The 24,050-nt window shown below is 44.0% G+C and overlaps 1 protein-coding gene across 2 annotated transcripts in view; it reads right to left on the reverse strand.

Annotated features, from left to right (window-relative positions):
• LSM14B (LSM family member 14B) overlaps nt 1-1,061 on the reverse strand; it is a 28,378-nt gene extending 27,317 nt beyond the window's left edge. The window contains exon 1 of one of the 2 annotated variants that reach the window (XM_083360929.1): nt 552-1,061. In XM_083360929.1, coding sequence (XP_083217055.1) covers nt 552-672 — 121 coding nt within the window. In that variant the 5' untranslated portion in view covers nt 673-1,061. The remainder of the gene's footprint in view (nt 1-551) is intronic. The other variant, XM_083360928.1, reaches the window with a different exon arrangement.
• Between the last annotated feature and the right edge of the window lie 22,989 nt (nt 1,062-24,050).

Raw genomic sequence — 24,050 nt, forward strand, 5'->3', positions numbered from 1 at the left:
TTTGCAGGTCTGCGGCGCGCCGGCCCCTTTAAAGGGATGCGGATCGGGAGCCCAGAACCCGCTGAGCTCCGGGCTGCTCTCCTCCTCCTCCTCCTCCTCCTCCCCCTTTTCTTGCAACCCAGCTGCGGCCCTCCCGCGTCGGAGCCCCAACAACAACAACCACCCGCGCTCGTGTCCACCCCTCCCTCCTTTCTCCTCCCCCCGCACCCCCGGGCAAGTGGGGTGGGGGTGCAAGAAGAAAAGAGCCGCGCGAGGAAGCGAAGCCGAATCCCGCGGTGGCGCCGTCGTCGTCGTCGTCGTGGCCGCCCTGCGCCATCGGCTCTCCCCGCCCAGCCCCTCGGGAACACCGGACGCAGGCGGGGCCCGTCCGCCCCCGCATTGTGTGTGTGTGTGTGTGTGTGTGTGCGGAGGGGGGGGCAGGAGGCCGAGGAAGAGGCGTCCCCCCCCCTACACACACACACACACACACACACACACACACACACACAACTTCCCTCGGGCGCGCCCTCCCCCCCGTCCTCCTCCTCCTCCTCCTCCTCCTCGGGCCCTACCCTTGGCGAGGGCGACGGTGGAGTTGTCGGTGTCGATGGTGTAGAGGATGCCCTCGTAGCGGATCTGCGCCTTGGAGATGAGGCTAATCTTGCTCCCGATGTACGGCGTGCCCGAGCTCATGGCGTCGGCGCGGAGGGGGCCGCCGGTCGGTCGGCCGCGCAGGCGGGGGTGGTGGTGGTGGTGGTGGGAAGGCCTCGGAAGGCGGCCCCGACACAGCCCGGCGGCCGGGCCGGACGAGCTGGGACTGCTGCGGGGTGGCTGGCGGGTGTGCGTGTGCGTGCGTGCCGGGGTGGGTGGGTGGAAAGGGTGCCGCAGAAGGCGAGCCAGAGATAGCAGCCCCGCGGACCAGGACGGTGCAAGGCGTCGTCTCCGTCTCCGTCGTCTCCTCCTCCTCCTCCTCCTCCTCCTTCGCAACCCCGCGGCTGACGGGCTGTCTCGGCGGCACGCGCGCGGCCCGGCCGGGAGAGGGACCCGCCGCTCGCGCCTCCGCAGCGGACTGAGAAAGAAACCCCCCCTGCCGGCCGCTCCTTTTATAGACCGCGGCCAGGGGAGGGGAGGGGGGATAATGGAAGAGCCGGCGGGAGGCAGAGAAAGGAACCAGAGGAGGACTGCGCGGAGCGGGAGCGGAGGGGGGGGGGGTTGGAAAGAAGGCGGGAGGGACGAGGAGGAGGAGGGCGGGGCTACGCAGGCGCCGCGGCCTCTGCGCGCGCCGGGCGGCTGGCGAGTGGAGCGGGAGGAGAAAAGGGGCGGGGAAGAAGCAGGTAGGCGGGCTTGTTTTTGGATGGAATGGGAGGGAGGGAGGGGGGGGCGAGAGGAGTCACGTGACGGCCCAGCTGCTGGCATTGTAACGCAGGCGGCGGAGGAGGAGGGAAAAGGAGCGTAGCGCGGCGGTGGAAGAGTTTGAGTTGCGCTTGGGCTCGTTGGGAGCGCCTAAACCTGGTTGCTGGAACTGGGGGAGTCTCTCCTCAGCCAACCCAGCCCCACCCGCCACCCCAGTTCTGGATCGCATCCCTGAAAAGCCTGCCTTCCCAAAACACAGATTTCGCCTGGGCGGTGTGAATGGCGCAAAGCTGCGCGGGTTAAGGAGATCGGGGTTTCTAGCAACTGGATTAGCCCAATGTGCTTCCCTTGTGGTTAAAAGGAAAAACGGGTCGCTCGGTCAACCCTAATTCCTGGGTTGGCGTGATGAAGCAGGGACGCAGGTCTGATTTGCACAACCTTGCTAAGCCCAAATGCTCAGCTGGTTGGTAGCTGGGCGGGTGCCCTGCTCTGGTATTCAGAGGAAAGGAGCTTGACAAATTCTGCTGGGAAATTTAAAAAAAAGGCTGGGTAATGTACTATTTGATGGTATAATTTACAAGATAAACTAAATGCAATGCAACTTCTCTTCGTCATACTGGAGATGTCGACTATTGTTCGGCTGATTGACCTCAGCAAATCCAACCAAATGTGGTTTATTTAACACGGTTAAAACAATTTACCCAATCAACATTTTTATATTAAAGAGTCAATTATAATTAACATTTAAGGTTGGTAACAAATGAAGGATATCTCCTGGGAGTTGCAAAAGTAGAAGCAAGCAAGCAGTTTGGAAGCCTGTGTAGTGTTTGTATGTATGTGTGTGTGTATACAAATATAGTCTACACAAATATAGACTTGTTTCACATCTGTAGAGCAGAAGACATAGGTGGATGGCATACAGTTAATGTGACATTGGTGATGATAGAATGGTGGCAAGTGATAGCATCATCAGGAAGAAGGAATATGAGAAGTGCCAGGGCCTGAACTGGAAAGGATGTGGAAAGTCAAGGCCAAATGGCCCCAGTAGCAGTAGGAGCACTTGGGGCTGTGACTCCTAAGCTGGGTGTGTCTCCAACAGATCCCAGGAACCCCACAGTGCAGTTAAGGAAAAGCTAAGATACAGTGCAGACCTCTCAAACTCCCAGGCCCCTGGCAGAAGACCCAGGATTGCAGAACATAGAGACCACCTATAAGGTGAGAAGAATTTTTTAATATATAAAATTCAAGGTAGCAAACGTAGATAATTTCTTATTTTCCCCTCCCCCAGCAACAGTCCTCTGAGGTGAGCTGAGAGAAAGTCACCAAGAAGTCTAGAACTCAAGTCTCTAGGTTTCTAAGACAGCAACTTCACTACACCAAACTGGCTCTCATTTGCCCAAAAACCATATTAAATTCAGTTTGCTTCAAAAGATGACCAAAAGAATGTGTACCACATTCTTAATGTTATTTTATAATGATTTGTAAGATGACCGATGGGTTTTCAAGATGGTTTACTTTAACCGATTCCCAGATAATATGTACTGTTATGTTGGGATAAGAGAATATTCTATGATGTGTTGAAATAGGTGGGATTGTCCAATCAGGTACAAATATATAACATTGCCACCCATCCCAGAAGAAAGTTTAGTTGTAAATACATCTGTAATGTCCAACTTCTAAAGGGTAGTTATGTTAATCTTTTGCAGGAAAACAATCCTGTACCACTTTAAGTGCTAATCTGTAAGAACATCCTTTGTGGATGCGTAATAATCAGCCAGGCACATTGACTGCAATTATCCAGCATGCTAGCTTTTTAAAAAGTGATTAAGAAACATATATAATTTCATGCTATATTTTCTCCCACACCTCTATGTTCACAGCTCTTGAAGCTTTCAGGAACACAATCTACTTCATCACAAATGGAAAAAAGCTACATGTTATGGGGGAAGTTGTGGAAGGTGTCTCTATATTTGATAACTAAGCTTTTTATGGGGTTGCAAATCATCTAAGATCCAGTTTGAATCAATTCAGGGGAAAGTTGTCAATTCTACATGGAAAAAGGAAGTGTTTAGGCACATGCAAATGTTTGTCAATCAATTTAGAACCACCTGATTTGATCTGACAAATCAAACCTTTTAAGATGTGCTTTGAAGATATGATTCCGTCAAATTTTCTTTCAATCAAAACTTTGGAATGGGCTAGTAGCTTTACCATATGCTATGTAAATGCAGAAAGTGGTTTGGATCTAGTTTTAATACATTTTAGAAAAGTAAATTGAAATCAATGGGATTTAAGTAATATCTTCAATTAGTATTAGGTACAAACAAGTTCACTATCTTAGCTTATTGCAGAAAAATGTTAACAGTCATTGCAACAGAGGGTCAAAAAAGTTCAATGGCGAATGGAATGGAATAGAATAGAATCTGGAAGGGACCTTGGAGATCTTCTAGTACAGCCCCCTGCTCAAGCAGGAAAACCTATACCATCTCAGCCAAGTGATTGTCCAATCTCTCCTTAAAAAACTCCAGTGATGGAGCACCCATGATTTCTGAAGGCAAGCTGTTCCACTGGTTAATTGTCCTCACTGTCAGGAAGTTTCTCCCCAATTCCAGGTTGCTTCTCTCTTTGATCAGTTTCCAACTAATAATAACAATATGAGTTTTGCCACTAGCCAAGAACCAATGTTTTTGTTCAAAATGGCAGTGACCTTATTTTCTTCTCAAATCCTTTTACTGGTGGGATGAAAATACTAGCTTGGTGGTCTAATTTTTGAACAATCATGAAACATATTTTTCAACTTTGAGTATTATTTGTTTATTTTGGTTGTGTCTAGTTTTCTCCAGGGGTATTGGGTTTGAAATTCTGAGAACTGAAGTCCAATCATCACCAGACTAAGAGATCAGTAAAAAAATAACACTTGACCTTGAAGAGTAGACTGTATTGACCCTCAATAGCGGAACAGAAGACTTATTAAGTCACATCTCATAGCAGACATAGATTCCAGGGGTTAAATTGTATCTGTGATTGACAAGAGTGGCAATTCACCTGGACTGTATATAGCAGACTACATCATAACCCCTCTTAAATAGGCTATTTAGCTGCAGAGACGGTAGCAAAGAGAATTTTGTCTTCCATCAATTAACATCTGTGGAGCAGATGGTGAGAGACCAAGTGCAGAGCAGATTCTCTTTCTCCCTAATAAGTTCCATCTGTGGTTATAAATTGCCATGATGTCTCCAGAAAAAGCCTCTCGTAAGAAATACAGTAGTGGTGTTTAATATTAAATGTACAATCCACCTCCCTTTTTCTATAAGCGCTCACAATAATTAAAGCAAAATGTAGAACATTATGGTCTTATACTGTTTATTGTTTTAAAGATAATTTTTTTAAAAAATCCTTAAAATTGTGCCTGGCAGGCAACCAACCAACCCTGTAAATCTTTTAGTTCCCCAAAATCACTACACTTTGCACTGGTTAACAGCCTGACCGCTGCATTTTTCACTACTTGTAATTTTAGGAAACCCTCAAGGCTAACCCCATGAGAAATGGATTACAGTAGTCAAAGGCTTGATCAGGATTTCAATCATATCAAAATAAGGCTGAATGCATTATCTGTTGATTCATACATTACCTATTTGTCATGACAATGTTGAGATCTTGGGAGCAATCTACATGTTAATTGTAGATTTGACATAAACATTCCTCACTTACCTTAAGTTCTCACTGAGGCTTTGAGATGAAATCGCTGTGTTAGCAACCTAGCCGATAAATTAGATTCCAAAGTAAAGCAGTCTAAGTGCTGAATTTTCTGGAGGGTTTTTCCTAGCCACTTTCAATCCATCTTCTTCAAAGAAACTCTGAATCTTGCGCTCAGCTAAAGTGGGTTGCCAAGAGTTTGACACTACAGTCATGGAAAGCAGAACAACCGGGTAACATTTGACTTGACTTAAGTGATCCTGAAAACCTGCAGAGTGAGGCTTCTAGAATTTTTTTTTTACAATTCTTTAATAATAGCTGCATTCTGCATCATGTGACTGGAACAAAAACGAGGGAGGGGTCTTAGAATGGAGGTATCGTCAACATCCTGAGTCCAACTGCTCCATCCATAAGGTGATGTTGTTGTTAGCTGCGAAGTCGTGTGCGACCCATCGCGACCCCATGGACAATGTTCCTCCAGGCCACAGGTCGGCAACCCGCGGCTCCGGAGCCGCATGCGGTCTCTTGCGGCTCCCAGCCGCCCGGTGCGCGCGCACCTCTTTGAACGGGCAGTGGTGCGCGCGCACCTCTCCAAATGGAGAGTGGCACCGCCCGTTTGGAGAGGTGCGCGCGCAACTCCCCGAATGGGCGGAGGTGCGCGCGCACCTCCCCAAACCTTTGGAGAGGTGCGCGCGTACCTCTCGGAATGGGCAGGGGCACCGCTCTTTGAGGAAGCTGCCGCGGCCCGTCTGCGAAGCTGCCGAAAGCGGCAGCTTTGCAGACGGGCCGCGGCAGCTTCCTCAAAGAGCGGCGCCCCTGCCCATTCCGAGAGGTGCGCGCGCACCTCTCTGAACGACTGGAGTTGCACGCGCACCTCCCCAAACCTTTGGGGAGGTGCGCGCGTACCTCCACGCGAACGGGCAGCGGTGCCGCTCTTTGAGGAAGCTGCTGCGGCCCGTCTGCGAAGCTGCTGCTTTCGGCAGCTTTGCAGACGGGCCGCGGCAGCTTCCTCAAAGTGCGGCGCCGCTGCCCCTTCACGCGGAGGTACGCGCGCACCTCTCCAAAGGTTTGGGGAGGTGCGCGCGCACCTCTCGGAATGGGCAGGGACGCCGCTCTTTGAGGAAGCTGCCGCGGCCCGTCTGCGAAGCTGCCGCTTTCGGCAGCTTTGCAGACAGGCCGCGGCAGCTTCCTGAAAGAGCGGCACCGCTGCCCATTCGCGCGGAGGTACGCGCGCACCTCCCCAAAGGTTTGGGGAGGTGCGCACGCACCTCTGGTTGTTCGGAGAGGTGTGCGCGCACCTCTCGGAATGGGCAGGGGTGCCGCTCTTTGAGGAAGCTGCCACGGCCCGTCTGCGAAGCTGCTGCTTTCGGCAGCTTCGCAGACAGGCCGCGGCAGCTTCCTCAAAGACCGGCACCGCTGCCCGTTCGCGCGGAGGTACGCGCGCACCTCCTGGAATGGCAACCGGGAACCGGTTCCATCTCACTTTTTAAAAAAATGGCAGCCGCGTGCGTCCACGCATGCGCAAAAAACCGTTTTGCGCAGTTTTGCGCATGCGCGTGCATGGACACACGCACGCGGCTCCCACTTTTTTAAATTTGTGATGGAACCGGTTCCCAGTGGCTCTTTTCCTTTTTTAGGTTGCCGACCCCTGCTCCAGGCCTTCCTGTCCTCTACCATCTTCTGGACTCCATTTAGGCTCACGCCTACTGCTTCAGTGACTCCATCCAGCCACCTCATTCTCTGTCGTCCCCTTCTTCTCTTGCCCTCAACCTTTCCCAGCATTAGGCTCTTCTCCAGTGAGTCCTTCCTTCTCACTAGGTGGCCAAAGTATCTGAGTTTCAAGGATGATGTACAATATACTATATATTTTTCTTTGTACATTTGGAATAATCCAATCCACTTTTTTAAAGTTGAGCTTTCATTTGTTAGCATATCCTTCTGCATGAAATTTAGTTCCGTTGTGTACTGGGAGAGTGAACCCACTAAGACCCTCCTGCGGCTGGTCTCCCAATATGCTACCCCCCGCTGCTGGGCTGCGGAGCCGACCAGGTGGTTCCGCCCCAGGCGCCTGATGGATCCAGAGCGGTTCCAGACGGCGCTTGGATCTATACCTATCTCCCTCACTCACAGCCCAGCTGATGCCTTGGTGGAGGCTTGGGAGAGGGCCGCCACCGAGGCACTTGACTGTCTTGTACCCTTGCGACCCCTGACCCGGCGCAGATCTCATTGGGCTCCATGGTTTTCTGTGGAGCTACGGGAGATGAAGCGTCGGAGACGGAGTCTGGACAGCTGTTGGAGATCCAGCCGATCTGAATCTGACCGATTGTGACTAAGATCTTTTATTAGGTCGTATCTCACAGCGATGAGGACGGCGAGGTCTAATCACTTCGCGGCCCTCATCGCGTCCGCAGATAATCGCCCGGCCACCCTGTTTAGGGTAACTTGTTCCCTCCTTGATCAGGAGGTGAGGGAGGAGCCCTTACAGGGGCAGGCCGAGGAGTTCAGCCAGCATCTGGCGGACAAAATTGCTCAGATTCGGACCGGGTTGAATGCTGACTGGGCAGAGTCTGACGGGGAGGAATCGAGCGGTCTTGAGAGTAGTATTATCTGGACTGAGTTTGATCCTGTGACTCCCGAGGAGGTGGACAGGATTATGGGGAGGCTGAGCTCTACCACCTGTTTATTGGACCCGTGCCCCTCCTGGCTGGTTTATTCAGCTTGGGAGGAGACACGAGGCTGGTTCCAGGCAGTGATATCCGCCTCTTTGAGTGAGGGTGTCTTTCCTGCCGCCTTGAAGGAGGCGGTGGAAGCCTGCCCTGGACCCAGCTGTTTTAAATAACTACCGTCCGGTCTCCAACCTTCGCTTTTTGGCGAAGGTTGTTGAGAGTGTGGTGGCACATCAGCTTCCTCTGTTCCTGGAGGAAACCGATTATCTGGACCCATACCAATTGGGTTTCAGACCCGGGTACAGCACGGAGACGGCATTGGTCGCGCTGATCAATGATCTCTGGCGGGCGCGGGACAGGGGTTGCTCCTCTGTCCTAGTCCTTTTAGATCTCTCAGCGGCTTTTGATACCATCGACCATGGCATCCTGCTGCGACGTCTCGGGGGGTTGGGAGTGGGGGGCACTGTTTTACGGTGGTTCTCCTACCTCCTGGGCCGTTCACAGTCAGTGTTGACGGGAGGGCAGAGGTCCGCCCTGAGGCCTCTCGTTTGTGGAGTTCCTCAGGGGTCGGTTCTCTCGCCCCTCCTGTTCAACATCTATATGAAGCCGCTGGGTGAGGTCATTCATGGTTTTGCTGATGATACCCAACTTTTTCTTTCCACCCCGAACCAACTCAGTGATGCCCTCGACGTGATGTCCTGTTGTCTGGAGGCGGTTCGGGCCTGGATTGGGAGAAACAGGCTCTGACTCAATCCTGCCAAGACTGAGTGGCTGTGCATACCGGCATCTCAGGAAAACCAGTTTTGTCCATTGTTAACTATGGGGGGGGGTGAGGTGTTACCCCCCCATTGATAGGGCTTGCAACTTGGGCATCCTCCTGGATTCACGGCTCAGTTTAGAAGATCATATAGGAGCCGTGACCAGGGGGGCTTTTGCCCAGGTTCGCCTGGTGTGCCAGTTGCGACCCTATCTGGACCGAGATGCTCTACGCACAGTCACTCATGCGCTCGTGACCTCCCGTTTAGACTACTGCAACGCTCTCTACATGGGGGCTGCCCTTGAGGACCACTCGGAGGCTTCAACTAGTGCAGAATGCGGCCGCGGGAGTTGTGATGGGGGCTTCCCGATACTCCCATGTAACACCTTTACTCGGTGAGCTGCATGGGCTTCTGGTTGCCCTTCGGGTGAGATTCAAGGTGCTGGTGATGACGTATAAAGCCCTTAATGGCTTGGGTCCGGGATATCTGAGGGAACACCTGCTGCCAGCATCAAGCTCCCTTCGTCCCGTGCGCTCCCACAGGGAGGGCCTTCTCAGGATACCACCGGTTAAGGAATGCCGGCGGGTTATTCCTAGGGGAAGAGCATTCTCTGTGGGCGCGCCTGCCCTCTGGAATGATTTACCCGTGGAACTTAGGACCGCCCCCGATCTGCGTTCATTTCGCCGGGACCTGAAAACCTGGTTTTTCGATCTATCAGGCCTGGACTGAAGGGGTTTCAGCTTTTTAAATATTGTTTTAATTGGGCTTAATTAATTTAATGTATTTTAATTCTATATTATTTTTATATTGTATTTTATGCTGCCCTGTAAACCGCCCTGAGTCCTTCGGGAATAGGGCGGTATAGAAATTTAATTAATTAAATAAATAAAATAAATAATGAACAGCTGGACAGACAAATTTCAGATTTACATTTTTTCCCCCAAATTCTGTTGGGTTGCAAAAAATAATAAAAAAAGGCAACTGGAAGAAACTGGAACTATTACTAACTGAAGTTTTTAATGCGAAATTGGGTTCATGTTTGGTTAAAATATAGTTGCCCCATTTGTATTTCAGAGTGTTGTGTAAGCCTAGATCTAGTGTTAATTTATATTTAGCAGGTTGTGTGAATCTGGGCAATTGCCTTAATTCAATAAATCATGGAACTGTTAACCATGAATTAATGTGTTATTCAAACACAAGCCAGAGTATTTTCGAAACATATTACTTTGGTTATTTAGTGAAAATGTGTTGACTATGTTATTGCTTCACACATTTGAATCCTTAACCATAATAAAATAGATATTCTGTGATTAAGCATGATTGTAATTGCTGGTAAGTACTCATAGTAATTTGAAATCATCTTGATATCCAGTACTACTACATACTAAGTAGAAATGATGGCCACCAAGTTCAGATAACACAGCCATAAAAAAACACTTATTCTGGTTCAGCAGCCATGTGGGATAATAAGTCCAGAGTGATTCATTGGCGATGTCATTTTCAATTCTCAGGATTCCAAAGATTCTCAGAATAGTGGTTATCCTCTTTTTCTCCCAGATAATCAGCTTGTTATTCCTTGACTGTTATCAATAGTAGCAGAAAGTTTGTCATTTCGTATCACAAATTTATTGGGGTGAGCAGTTCCCATTTTAGAAAAAGACAAACCAAGAGATTTTAATGCTTGATCGCAAGAAATCAAAACAGCTCCCATGTGGTAGCAAATTACCATGCAAACAAATTTATTTGTTCTTTAATTACACTTCCAAATACAGTATACTACGATAAGGAGACTGCTAGAACAAGCTCTGTGTCCTAATCCTTTACAATTATAGCTAACAGTAGTGCAATGGCTTAGCCTTAGGTTGATGATGTGTAATTGGAAATGGATGACTAAAGTTATAATTTGATTATTTGATTAGTTCTTTCTAGGATCTCTGTCTTTATTGGGTTCAACATGTTTATGGAAGTGGAAACATATTTGCTTCTCAAAGGATATTCAAAATCTAAGGAAAAACACTGTTACAGAAAAGTGGATCGTTGATCTTAAACCAGAGACGTATCTGCTTGGCTCCAGGCCTGGAAATATTAAGAAGGAAATATGGTATTTGGTTTTACATATCTTAACGGCGGCAAGGATGGGGTGTGCTCAATTTTGGAAGGCAAATCATACCCCACCGGATGAAGTTATAATTAGGAGAATACTGGATTGTGCAGAAGCAGACACATTGACCAAGAAGTTGAAGGGTAAAGAAGAGACACCAGCATTTCTATCATGGAATAAATGGTATATTTGGATGGATAAAAGATTAAAGAAATGAGGGTGGCTTGGAGGTCGGTAAAAAATGAAGTGATATAGTCTTTGTTAATGAATAAGCTTTGGAGTTGAATGGTTATAAGAGACTTAATGAGTGGAATATAATCGTTAGCTTAGAAGTAGATATAATGTGAAATTTTTGAAATGGTTTTCAATTTTTTGATTTCTTCATTTTTTGTATATTGTAAATGTTTTTTTTGTCTTTGTTGGTGTATGGTGTGTTTTAACACGAAATGTAAATAAAGATTCATTTTAAAAAAAAAGAAAAGTGGATCAAACATATTTCCTATCCTCTTTGGTGTTTTTTTTTGACATAATCATGCCAGGATAGTTTCACTTTATTCATGCAAGTTTTATTTTTGGGTGCAAAACAAGGGTTGGGATCAATCAAATCTGACAGATTTAATTCTAACATCGCCAACAATAGAGAAGTATTCCACTGTATCCACTTCCATCCTATTTGGGAACTTCATTTCCTCGCCCTTGGGCATTTTCACAGTGATTTCTTTGGCATCAGAGCAGACAAAGAGCTTGAAATCTTCCCCCTTTTGGAAAGGGAAGGCATCCTCCCTGACCTCCATACCCCATTCTCCACATGTTTTTGAATTGCAAATAATGGTCCTAACGTCCCCATAACTCTCAAAGCGAGGGTTGAAGTGAAGGACCAGCTCAGACTCATTCTGGCCCAACTTGATGGCAAAACTTTCAGCATGTATTTCTATCTTGGCTTTCACTTTGATGCAATCGCCAGACCTGATTTTCATGTTAGAAACCAGTTGCACTGCCATCGTTTTTGTTGATTTCTTAGAGAAGTCGCAGCACGCTCCACAAATCAAACCAACACCCTTGATCGGCTCCTCTTTATGTTTATAATTGCTATAACTGATACATAAGACTGATACATAAAATTGATTCTGTATCAAGTGTTAGCAATCACGTAGGTGAAAATTCCCCAGCACAATTTGTCTCCAACTTGGTCCTTCATATTTTCTACCAGTGCATCCTTCATTGCTGCAGTGAAGTCAATTTGTTGTTGAGCATTCACTTATAGAGTTTCCTGTTCGAGCAAGGGTTTGGAGTAGAAGACCTCCAAGTCCCTTCCAACTCTGTTATTGTGTTATACTTCCATTCTTTCCTTCCACTTTTCCCAGCATTATAAACTCATCAGATATGGCAGACTTCTTAACTTTTCCCATCACGGATTTTTAATCTGTTTTTAACTTTTGTATCTTTGTTTTTTAATTACCCTGTAAACCGCCCTGAGTCCTTCGGGAAAGGGCGGTATATAAATGTAATAAAATAAAATAAATAAAATATTTGCATAACATGTTCATGATATAATAATTTGAGCATTTTGGCATGGCATGAGAACTCTCAATTAATTTATAAGGTTCTACATTTAGGCAAGGAAAAACCAAATGCACAGGTACAGTATAGGTGGTACCTTGCTCAATAGTAGTAACTGTGAGAGGGATCTTGGAGTCCTAATGAACAATCACTCAAATATGAGCCAGCAGTGTGCTGCAGCTGGCAAAAAAGCCAACACAGTGCTAGGCTGCATTAACAGAGGGATAGAATAAATAGATAGAAGATCACTTGAAGTGTTAATACCACTTTATAATGCATTGGTAAGGCCACACATGGAATACTGCATCCAGTTTTGGTCACCATGATGTAAAAAAGTTGTTGAGACTCTAGAAGAGTACAGAGAAGAGCAGCAAAGATGATTAGGTGACTGGAGGCTAAAACATATAAATAATGGTTGCTGGAATCGGGTATGTCTAGTTTAATGAAGAGAAGGACCAGGGGTGACATGATGGCAGTGTTCCAATATCTCAGGGGTTGCTACAAAGAAGAAGTCAAGCTATTCTTCAAAACACCTGAGGGCAGGACAAGCAGCAACGGATGGAAACGAATCAAGGAGAGAAGCAACCTAGAACTAAGGAGAAATTTCCCAAAAGTTAGAACAATTAACCAATGGAATAACCTGCCTCCAGAAGTTGTGAATGCTCCAACACTGGAAATTTTTAAGCAGAGACTGGACAGTCATTTGTCTGAAATGGTATAGGGTTTTCTGCCTGAGCAGAGGGTTGGACTATTGTTATTGTTATTATTCTATAAATCATTTCTTGTTTTTCTTGGCTATCTATGGTATTCTCAGGAAAATACAACACAAATATTCCAAACATCATTTTTTTTCTGACCTGCTGTTTCAAAGTCAGCTTTGAATAGGTCAGCAGAGGGAGAAAGCCATTATCAGTATAAATGTATAAGTTCAGACGTACCACATGTCTGAATATCTTCTCTAATGCCTTCATGGAAGTTCTACAATATATTTTAGGACTGCTAGTTCCTTTACTCTTGATTGTTAAATCTAAATAGCAGAAGCTGCCTACCACCTCTGTATCTTAATTGTCAATTCTAAAGCTGGTTGCAATTTTAGTTGTTAATAGCTTGGTCTTCTTAGTCTCTCTCTTTTTTTGTTCTTTCACACTCATGTCATGTCTAGTTTAAAGAAAAGAAGGACTAGAGGTGACATGGTAGCAGTGTTCCAATATTTGAGGGGCTGTCACAAAGAAGAGATCAACCTATTTTCCAAAGCCTCTGGAGGTAGGACAAGAAAGGATGAAAACTTATCAAGGACAGAACCAAATTAGGAACAGGGAGAAATTTTCTGACAGTTAGAAACAATCACTGGAGTGGCTTGCCTTCTGAAGTTGTGGGTGCTCCATAACTGGAGGTTTTAAAGGAGATTGGACAGCCATTTGCCTGAAATTGTATAGGGTCTACCGCTTGAGCAGAGGGTTGGACTTGAAGACCTCCAAGGTCCCTTCCAACTCTGTTATTCTATTATTTATTTTATTTTATTTTATTTTAATTTATTTTATTTTATTTTATTTTTTATTTTATTATTTTATTTTATTTTATTTTATTTTATTTTATTTTATTATTTTATTTTATTTTATTTTATTTTATTTTATTATTTTATTTTATTTTATTTTATTTTATTATTTTATTTTATTATTTTATTTTATTTATAATAAGACTTGTATGCCGCCCTATCTCCCGCAGGACTCAGGGCGGCTAACAACAATAAAATACAAATAAATACAAATATTAAAAAAGATTTAAATTAAATTATTGTTATAGCTTCCAGATTATTTACATTTTTTGACTTGGTATAATTGAGAATGCCAAAAGACATCTCAAATAAGTCAATATGGTTTTCATTCAATCAATGAAAAACATATTAACTTCTTTGGGGTGTCTTTTGGCTTTCTCAATTTTCCTATGTGCATTAACAATAATTTGTTTCTCAACTTTTTTTGTGAGATCAGTTTGAATATTTAGCATTTCTCTTTCCAGGTAGGACTATAATCTGCATTGCCTGAGTCTAAATTTTACATTGCTGTCATGTGAAACTAAGGTGCATTTAAATTAATCTGCTGGCCATAGTGTTGTTCTCCAGATTTGCTGGCATCTTTTGTTTAGAATCTTTACTAGTTCTTTTTATGTTACTTGTCATATCCTACAAATGTCTCATTGATTCTTGTAGCCTTCCAACTTGGGATAGATACCGTAATCCTCGAGTTACAGCCACAATTGAGCCCAAAATTTCTGTTGCTAGGTGCAACAGTTAAGTGAGTTTTGCCCCATTTTATAACCTTTCTTGCCACAGCTGTTAAATGAATCACTGCAGGTGTTAAATTATTATTATTATTATTATTATTAATAATAATAATAATAATAATAATAATAATAATAATAATAATAATAATAATAATACTGTATTTTCTGGCGTATAAGGCGACCCGGTGTATAAGACAACCCGCTACTTTTCATGTTAAATTATAGGGTTTGGGCTAATAACTCAATATTTCACTTCCTGGCACACAATCTGCATATTAACAACTCGTTAATAAATAAAAGAGGTAAACTTCGTGACCCTCCCAGCCTGTGCATAAAACAGAAATGAAAAGGCTTAAGCCTTTCCGTTCCCAAATACCAAGGTTTTCCCCGAGTTTTGCATGGTTAAACAAACGGCATTTGCGTATTAATGTTTCTCCACGGAGCACAAAATTTGCCTTAATTAAGGAAAGTGGGGAGCTAAAGAATCTGGGGCTACAGGGAATACCTCTGGCACGACAGGCAACCCTGGGAAACACGAGGACTGTAGCGGCACGCTCAGTTTGCACAATCCGATCCAGAAAGCGCCCGGAGGCTCCTTCGTTACTTCTAACTGCAGAACGTCTCCACGTCCTGCCCGCCTTGCCTTTTAAACCCCGCCCCCTTTTCCCCTGTAACGTTTCTCTGTTCCGCCTGCTCTGTGATTTGCCCAGCTTTGCTCCTTCCCCGCCAAATGGGCACCTCGCCTTCTTTTCTCTGAGCTCTCTCGCCTGGTGCGCTGCTGGTCTCAGTTCCGGGCAAGGGGCGCCAAGTGGCTGCAGACAAGAGGCGCTCTATCTTTCTTTCCCCCCACCCTCCCGCCGCCCAAAACCCGAAGATTGATTGGCAGACTCACCACGCTGAAAAGAGCGCTGCGCGCGCTGGAGACAATTCACGGGCAGCAGCAGTGCGCGAAGCTGAGGCGTGACCGGGCAAGCAATTCTGGTCAGCGTGAGTCAGGTGGTGCCTCGGCGGGAGCAAAGGTGCTCCCTTCCTACGGTCGAGCGGGGTGCCTCTGGGGACTGCCTGCCCCTCCTCTCACCTGACGGCCAGCATTGGAGGTGCTAGCATGGCCAGTCCTAGAGAGAGCAACGGCGGCAGCTGCAGTAGCCGCCTCAGAAGCTGACGAGAGTTTGCCCTCCTTCGCTGTTCGCCGTCAGCTGCTTTACCATGGGTCGCCATGCCTACCTCCATTCACCCAGCGATCCCGCCGCCCAGCAGAAAAGAGAAAACATCCGAGAGGTATTTTTCCAGCGTATAAGACGACTTGGTGTATAAGACGACCCCCCAACTTTTGAGGTGATTTTCATGGGTTAAAAAGTCGTCTTATACGCCGGAAAATACGGTAATAATAATTTTATTTGTATACCGCCCTTCTCCCGATGGACTCAGGGCGGTGAACAGGGCAATAAATACTAATACAAGAATACAAAAATTAAGACAAGATTAAACAAGTGCCCAATCCCTTAAAACAATAAGTTAAAATACATTAAAAGCAATAGTAAAACCCATCAGGCCAGGCCGGCTTCTTCAAGCAAGTAGGTCTTAAGATACCGTCGGAAGGAGCGGTTGTTAAGTGAGTTTGGCTTCCCCATTGACTTTGCTTGCCAGAAGGTTACAAAGGAGGATCACAAAACCCCGGGAGACAACCATCATAAATATGAACTAGTTGCCAAGTGTCTGAATTTTGATCACGTGACCATGGGGATACTGCAATGGTCGTAAGTGTGAAAAATGATCATAAGTCCCTTTGTTGAGTGCTGTTGTAACTTCCAACGGTCATTACACAAACTGTTGTGAGTCGACTACCTGTAATGACTAAAGTGCTGGTCTTTATCTTCTAGTGAAGAAGAAATTGAGAATATCTTTTAAGACAGTGTTTTTCAACCTCAGCAACTTTAAGATGGGTGGCCTTCAATTCCCAGAATCCCCCAGGCAGCCATGCTGGCTGGGGAATTCTGGAAGTTGAAGGCCACCCATCTTAAAAGTTGCTGAGGTTGAGAAACACTGCTCTAAAATATCTTGAGTGACAAATTTCAGTGTACTCCCTCCACGTGTGTGTCTTGTATAGTCTTCCATTTTCCCCACCTCCCAGTATGATTTGCTGTTGAAGGACATATTCAGTTTTCATAGGTTGCCTTGAGGGATGAAACAGGTAGGAATGTTGCTATAGAGACCCAGGTCTATGACACCGTGTGTCATCATTATTGTGGGTCATTTCCCTTCATTTCCCAGTGGATGTTTTTGGGTACCTTTTTGTAGACACTCCCGGTAGATGTGTGGAAGCTTCTCTTCAAATTTAATTAAACAGAACTGAAGGGACAACTTAATATCTATCCTGTTGCTTCTGATACATGGGATTTTTCCTTCCCTACCTTATTGCATCATTTGAACATGTCAATAAAAAGAACATTATATCTGCAGGCAGCTCTATGCATTTCACTACTCATAATAAAATGTTATGAACATTATTAATCATGCCCTCAAATATTCAGATTTTTTAAAAAAAGTAATATATTTTGAGCATTATCTAAAAATATTTGTATTAATTAAAAAAACAATCTGCTTAATTCATGATTATTTTCATTGATTAAGCATCAGCTGAATTTCCCACATATTCATTTGACAGGCATAATATTATTAAAATGTCAATTAACAAGTACCACAAGAAACAAACACAGATCGAATTATTTAGGCTATAGATTACACATAGTATCATGTATCACTACATCGTTCCCCCTTTTGTCCATTATTAAATTATTATTTTTTTAAAAAAAATCTCAGCTTCAGTTGTGATTGCTGGCCATTGGAATTATTGTGCTAAATAACTGAATTGAAAATGAAAAAGGAGAATATTTGTAGCTCAGGGTTCAAATGAGGAGTTCCTTGGTGCTCCTCTGAGCTTGCTTGTTTTCTTTCATTTCCTCAGGGATCTTCAAACTTGGCCCTTTTATGATTTGTGGACCTTCAACTCTCAGAATTCCCCAGCCAGTATTCTGGGATTCAACCATCTTAAAGGGTCAAGGTTGAGAAACATAGCTATAGAGCAGGGGTCTTCAAACTTGGCCAATTTAAGACTTGTGGACTTCAACTCCCAGAATTCCTCAGCCAGCATTTAAGTCATAAAAGGGCCAGGTTTGAAGACCCCTGCATTACCTAAACCAGGTAACATTATCAATGCTGACTTTCTCAGTGAAAAAAGAACATAAAGAGATTTACGTTGAGCAACCCATGTTAGAAGTCAGATCTGTTAGTGCTAGTAAGTATAACAAGGTACCATAAAATAAATTTGTATTTCTATGTCAGCTTATTTTGGTCAGCTAAGCGATAATAGTTTGGTCAGTTTTTTATGTCTGCAATTGTTGGCTTGATTGGTGAAAGTAATAGTATTTAATTTAGATTTTAATGTCCTGCTTTTAGATATTTACATGGATTAATCAAGTCATTTTTTTAAAGGCAAGGTATAAAAAGTGAAGTTAAATATCATTCTTAACAAAACCATAAGCTTAGCTGTTGTACAAAGGTATCACAGCCACCTGCCTTTGCAAGGGGATAAGAAGTAAAGCTCCATTCTTCTGCTTTAATAAAAAGAGCTCGTGAATAATTTTGTCATATTTGACTCCACAGCTAGATTTTTCCCCAAGTTCTGAAAATTGCTATTGGATTGCTGGTGTAAATGATTATTAAAGGAAAAGGGCAAAACTGGACAGTTGGAATTGGCTAACTCTGGACTGAAGGATCCATATTCATATTGTTTCCACTCTAAGAAGGTAGGAAGCTGGGAATTCTGGGAGTTCATAAAAGAGCCGAGGTTGCCTACCCCTGCCTTAGGGAATTTGCTTGTAGATGGTCCAAAGCTGAAGCATCTCCAGATAAGATCTGGAAAGTTGCATTGAGAGTCAGGATCCAGAATGAGTTTACTCTTCCCAGTAAAATCAATATTTTTTCATTAGTTTTTGATTTTGCAGGCGGTGTCTGCTGATTCCATTATATGATGGTTTATTTATGTTGTGAAGTGTTGTATGACAACCAGTTGTGACTTGTTTGATAGTTCATACTAAAAACTTAGTGGGAGAAGCAAACTAGTCTAAGGTATTTTCTTTTTTTCTCATTTTATTTTCTCATCTTTTCTGGGGAGAACTACCTGATCAACAAATTCAGCAAAATCCTCCTTAGGGTACATTTGTGACAAATACAGGTAGTCCTCAACTTACGATCATTTCTTTAGTGACCAATCAAAGTTAAGATGGCCCTGAAAATAGTGACGTATGATTGATTGGTCCTTGATAATTGGTCCAATTAACATCCCAATTAGCATCCAATTAGTCAGGGATGTCAAACTGCTGACCCGCAGAAACTGCGCCCACCCCATAGCTAGCAATGGGGGGGAAAGCTCCAATATGTCGTGTGACGTCATGTGACGTGAGTTTGACATATCTGCCTTAAGACATGTGATTGCAATTTGGGCTCTTAGCAACCAGCATTTATTTATGATGAGTGCAGGTCCTGGTGACAGGTGATGGCCATTTATGACTGTCCTATCCAGCTTCTGACAAGCAATGTCAATGAGGGAAGCTGGGTTTGCTTATGTGATTCACTTAATGACTGCAGCAAAAAGGTTGTAAAATTGGGTGCAATTCACTGAATGAATGCATTACTTAGTGTCGGAAGTTCCAGTCTCAATGGTGATTGTATGTTGATGAGTATCTGTAGGAAATTGTTTCCAGAAGAGAAGGTGCCGATAGACAATTTGTGTTGTGTAGGTTCAAAATTTGGAAGCAAGTAGCCTTGAACAAATCATTTTGTTCCTCTTATGCCTGCGGTAATTGTGAAAATGTGCTACTTTGTGTGCTTTGACTTTTCTACACATGTTGTGGTTCTATGTACACATTTGGATTATGTGTGAATAAGGGATGCTATAAGCATAAACAGAGTTTCACAGCTGTAACAATGTGTGGCTAAGGAAGTGGGAGAGACTTGATACAATTTGGTGTGCTTGCACCTTAAAGGAATAAAAGAATCATTGGGTTAGTAAGCACTAATATTTGCTGTTGATTTTACATGTTGACTTAATGGTTTAATATGAAAAGTGAGATTTAAACTTAGCCAATTGTGATTTATTCCTTAATGTTTTAGTGTACAGATAGTCCTTACGACCACAACTGAGTCCAAAATTTCTGTTTAGATGAATTTTACTCCACTTTATAACCTTTCTTGCCACAGTTAAGCAAATCACTCCAGTTGTTGAGTTAGTAACCTGGTTGTTAAGTGAATCTGGCTTCTCCATTGAGTTTGCTTGTCAAAAGGTCACAAAAGGTGATCACATGACACCCTGGACACTGCAATCGTCATAAATACAAGTCAGTTGCTAAGCATCTGTTTTTGATCACGTGACCACAGGGATGCTGCAACAATCATGAGTGTGAAAAATGGTCATAAGCCATTTGAATGGTTACTAAATGAACTGTTGTAAGTCGAGGACTATCTGTACTGCCCAAACCTAGACTGATCATACCTGAGGCAGATGACCACTAGGTGGCACTAGAAGGTGGCCTTTGCTCTCCTCTAGTGGTCATCTGGAGTTTTGCAGGCCAAACCGCGCCACCCCATTGTTGGCAATGGGGAAAAAGTCACAATATGGCGTGCAATGTCACGTGATGTTGCGAGTTTGACATGCCTGGTCTATGTAGAGTACTTGGTTGTTGGCTGCTTGGTTACTGTCAACAACTGGTGTATAAACTTCTTATAAGCTGAATTCATACTAGACTAGAGGAAGTTGGCTAGTTTGTACACCCATGATCAGTATGCTGTGCAAACCCATACAACTGTGTTAATTAATAAACCATAGATTCTTTCTTTCTTTCTTTCTTTCTTTCTTTCTTTCTTTCTTTCTTTCTTTCTTTCTTTCTTTCTCTTTCTTTTTTTCTTTCTTCCTTTTTTTCTTCCTTCCTTCCTTCCTTCTTTCTTTTTCTTCCTTCCTTCCTTCCTTCCTTCCTTCCTTCCTTCCTTCCTTCTTTTTCTTTCTTTCTTTCTCTCTCTCTCTCTTTTCTTTTCTTTCTCCTGTATTATGTTTACAATAACTCAAGGCAATGAATATATCCAACACACTTTCCTCCTATTTTCCCCACAACAACAACCGTGTGAGCTGGGTCGGGCTGAGAGAGAATGACTGGCTCAAGATCATCCAGCAGGTTTTCTTGGCTGAGGTGGGACTTGAACTCACATTCTCTTGCTTTTTAGCCTGATGCCTTACCCCAGGGGTCTTCAAACTTAGCAATTTTAAGACTTGTGGACTTCAACTCCCAGAATCCCTCAGCCTGGCTGAGGGATTCTGGGAGTTGAAGTCCACAAGTCTTAAAGTTGCTAAATTTGAAGACCCCTGCCTTACCCAGTAGTCCAAACTGATTTTACTCTAATTACCCTAAGTGGTTAGTTGTGAAATCACAGCCATGGTATTGATCATGGGATTGCATGGTAAATATGTATAATTAGACCTGTATGTTTATATAGCCGTGCTCATTTTCTTCAGATTAATCAATGTGTCCATTATTTTCCTTTTTCTGATTAAAACATACTGGTAAGGTTTATTACAATAAGCATTTGGTATGTTTTCTGGTTGCTGTTGCCTATAGTTGAGGTTTTTAAGAATATATGGGGTTTTTAAACGGAGATGAATGCTGGAAAGTTTGCATATAAATAAATTCAATAAACATTTGAACAGATCTGAGTGTGTAATAATAAACTATCTAAAAATTAAAAAATATGGACAGATTTGCACTACATTGTCATTTGTGTAGGCTGTATACTGTATCATGAAAACAGCTTGTATGTTGTCTGGGATTTAACAAGATTGGCTTTGTTGAAACATAAGGTATGTGGCCTCATTTTTTAAAAAAATTCCAATTATTGTCCATATATTGTTGCATTGTCAAACTTATTCAGGATTGATTTATGGGGCTTTATTTGCCTCACCATCTAAAATGTGGGTGGTGGGATGGCTCAGTGGTTAAGACACAGGACTTGTCGGCTGGAAAGGCAACAGCCCAGGTTAGAGATCCGAGCGGGTGAGTGCCCGTATTCGCTTAGCTCCTGCCATCTACTGGTTGCAGTCCGAAAGGATGCAAATGTGAGTAGATAAATAGGTACCACTTCAGAAGGAAACAATGTTTTGCAATGTCATGCTGGCCACAGGATCATGGAAATGTCTTCAGACAGTGCTGTTTCATGGTCTCAAAACAGAGAAGAGTGCTGTGCCCTATAGTCAGCAATGAGTAGCAGCAGTGGTGGGATTCAAATATAATATAATAAACCTTTATTGTCAAAGTACAACATGTGTACATTGAGATTAGCTGAGCCTCCCCCCGTGCTCTCTCCCCCCAACACACAGTGACAACAAACCCTCCATCCTACCACACCATGTGAACCAACTACACCACACACCGGCCTCCCAAGTCAATTCTGCATAAGTTCACAGAGATTATGTCCCATTTAAAGCCTAACAGCCCACGGATAAAAGCTATTTTTCAGCCTGTTGGTACGTGAACAACCAGTTCTCTGTGTGGATGCCGCTTCTGGAAGTCCATTCTGGGTCTGGGCAACAAAAAATTAGCTCCCGGTTCTGCCGAAGTGGTGAGAACCGGCTGAATCCCACCACTGAGTAGCAGGGTAAAACCTATAGTAACTTTCCTTCTTTCTAAAATGAATTATTGTTTTATAGTCTATTTTAGGAAACTGAGATCAACCAAACTTTACAGAGGAAGAAGGTTAGATAAATATAGGCTGAGTGGAATGATGTGAGATAGCTCAAAGCCTGTTTTTCACTGCTTACCAAAGCCAGTGGACGCATTGAGTTGGGTGCCATCAGATTCAGCCCCGGCCTTCTACTTTTATATTAATAATTTGGATAAAAAAATTAGTCACAATTTGCAAAGGGTGGAAAGGTTCTTGCTACTGTAGTTGAACATATAGGTAGTTCTTGACTTACGACCACAATTGACCCAAAATTTGTTGCCAGCCCAATGTCCCATTTTATGACATTTGCCTATGGTCATTAAGCAAATCACTACTGTACAGTTGTCAAGTGAACCATGCGGTTGCTAAACAAATCTGGCTTCCCTCCCTGACTCCGCTTGCCTCTTCAGGAAGCTTGCAAATGAGAATCCCAGGACCCTGACATGCTGCAAACATTATAAATGCATCCTGGTTGCCAAGATCCCAAAGTCTGATCACATGCCTGGGCAGAAGCTGCAAAGGCCATAAGTGTGAGAACAGGTGATAACTCACTTTTTTCAGTGCCATTGTAACCTTTGAATGGTCATTAAACGTGGTGGTAAGTTGAGGACTACCTGTAAAATTAATACAAATCGACAAAGTGACATTGTTGAAGCAAAAAAAGGGTCAAGTTGCATTACAGGCATTCCTCACATTAGGACAATTGAGCCCAAAATTCTATTGCTAAGCAAGACCATTGTTAAATGAGTTTTGCAATGGTCCTGTGAAAAATGGTCACAAGTCACTTTTTTCAATGCTATTGTAAATTTGAAAGGTCACTAAACAAATAGTTGCCAGTCAAGGATTACCTGCATTAAAGTTGTATGTCACCTGATTCTCAACGACTTTAGTCCCATTCTGTTTGCCCCAGATTAGATTCCACATACATTCTTTCTACAGTTGGAGAGAAATGCAACAAGGTTGATTAGGAGATAGAAATAAAGTCTTGCAAGGAGTAATTGTAGGAAAGACTATGCTTAATCTTGAGAGAAAGCAATTGAGAGTTGATGTGGTTGGCTGTGATGATTCCCTTGGCCGTTTCACCAGTTAACTCTCCAGATGTCAGCTCAGAGGAAAATGAAGCATTTCCAGACATGTCTGGGGGGATGTTGGTTAATGGCTCCAAGCAGCCATCTGAGAGGGAGATGGCTCAAACACAGCTGCAGCAGGACAGCCCTGAGGCTTCAGGCAGGGAGAGTGTGCAGCTGCAGCCAGTCAGTGATGAGGAAGAGGAACTGCCTACTGCACCTGATCGAAGAACACGTAGGGCAGAGAAAAGGCAGGAGCAGAGAAGGTCAGCCAGATTACTCATGAGGAGGCGGTGGCTCAGTGGGTTAGGACACTGAGCTTGTCGATCAGAAGGTCGGCAGTTTGGCGGGTTGAATCTCGAGTGCCGCGTAACAGAGTGAGCGCTTGTTACTTGTCCCAGCTTCTGCCAACCTAGCAGTTTGAAAGCCCGTAAAAATGCAAGTACAAAAATAGGTGGGAAGGTAACAGCATTCCGTGCGCCTTTGGCGTCTAGTCATGCCGGCCACATGACCACGGAGACGTCCTCAGACAAGCGCTGGCTCTTTGGCTTTGAATCGGAGATGAGCACCGGCCCCTATTGTCGGAAACGACTAGCATGCATGTGTGGGGGAACCTTTACCTTTACCTTTACTAGTGTCATAGGAGATGACTGCTGTTGTAGGAATCTACTTTTTAGAATACATATATATTCTAGAATAAAAAAAAAGTATAAATTGCCTTAAAATGTTAACTTGGCAGAGGAGGACAAAAACAAGATGGGCAGGATGTGTGGGAATAAATGGGCTGGAGTCCATATGTATATGAGAAGCAATATTGATT

Source organism: Vipera ursinii (assembly GCF_947247035.1).
Source record: "Vipera ursinii genome assembly, chromosome: 3".
In the NCBI taxonomy this organism is placed as follows: domain Eukaryota; kingdom Metazoa; phylum Chordata; class Lepidosauria; order Squamata; family Viperidae; genus Vipera; species Vipera ursinii.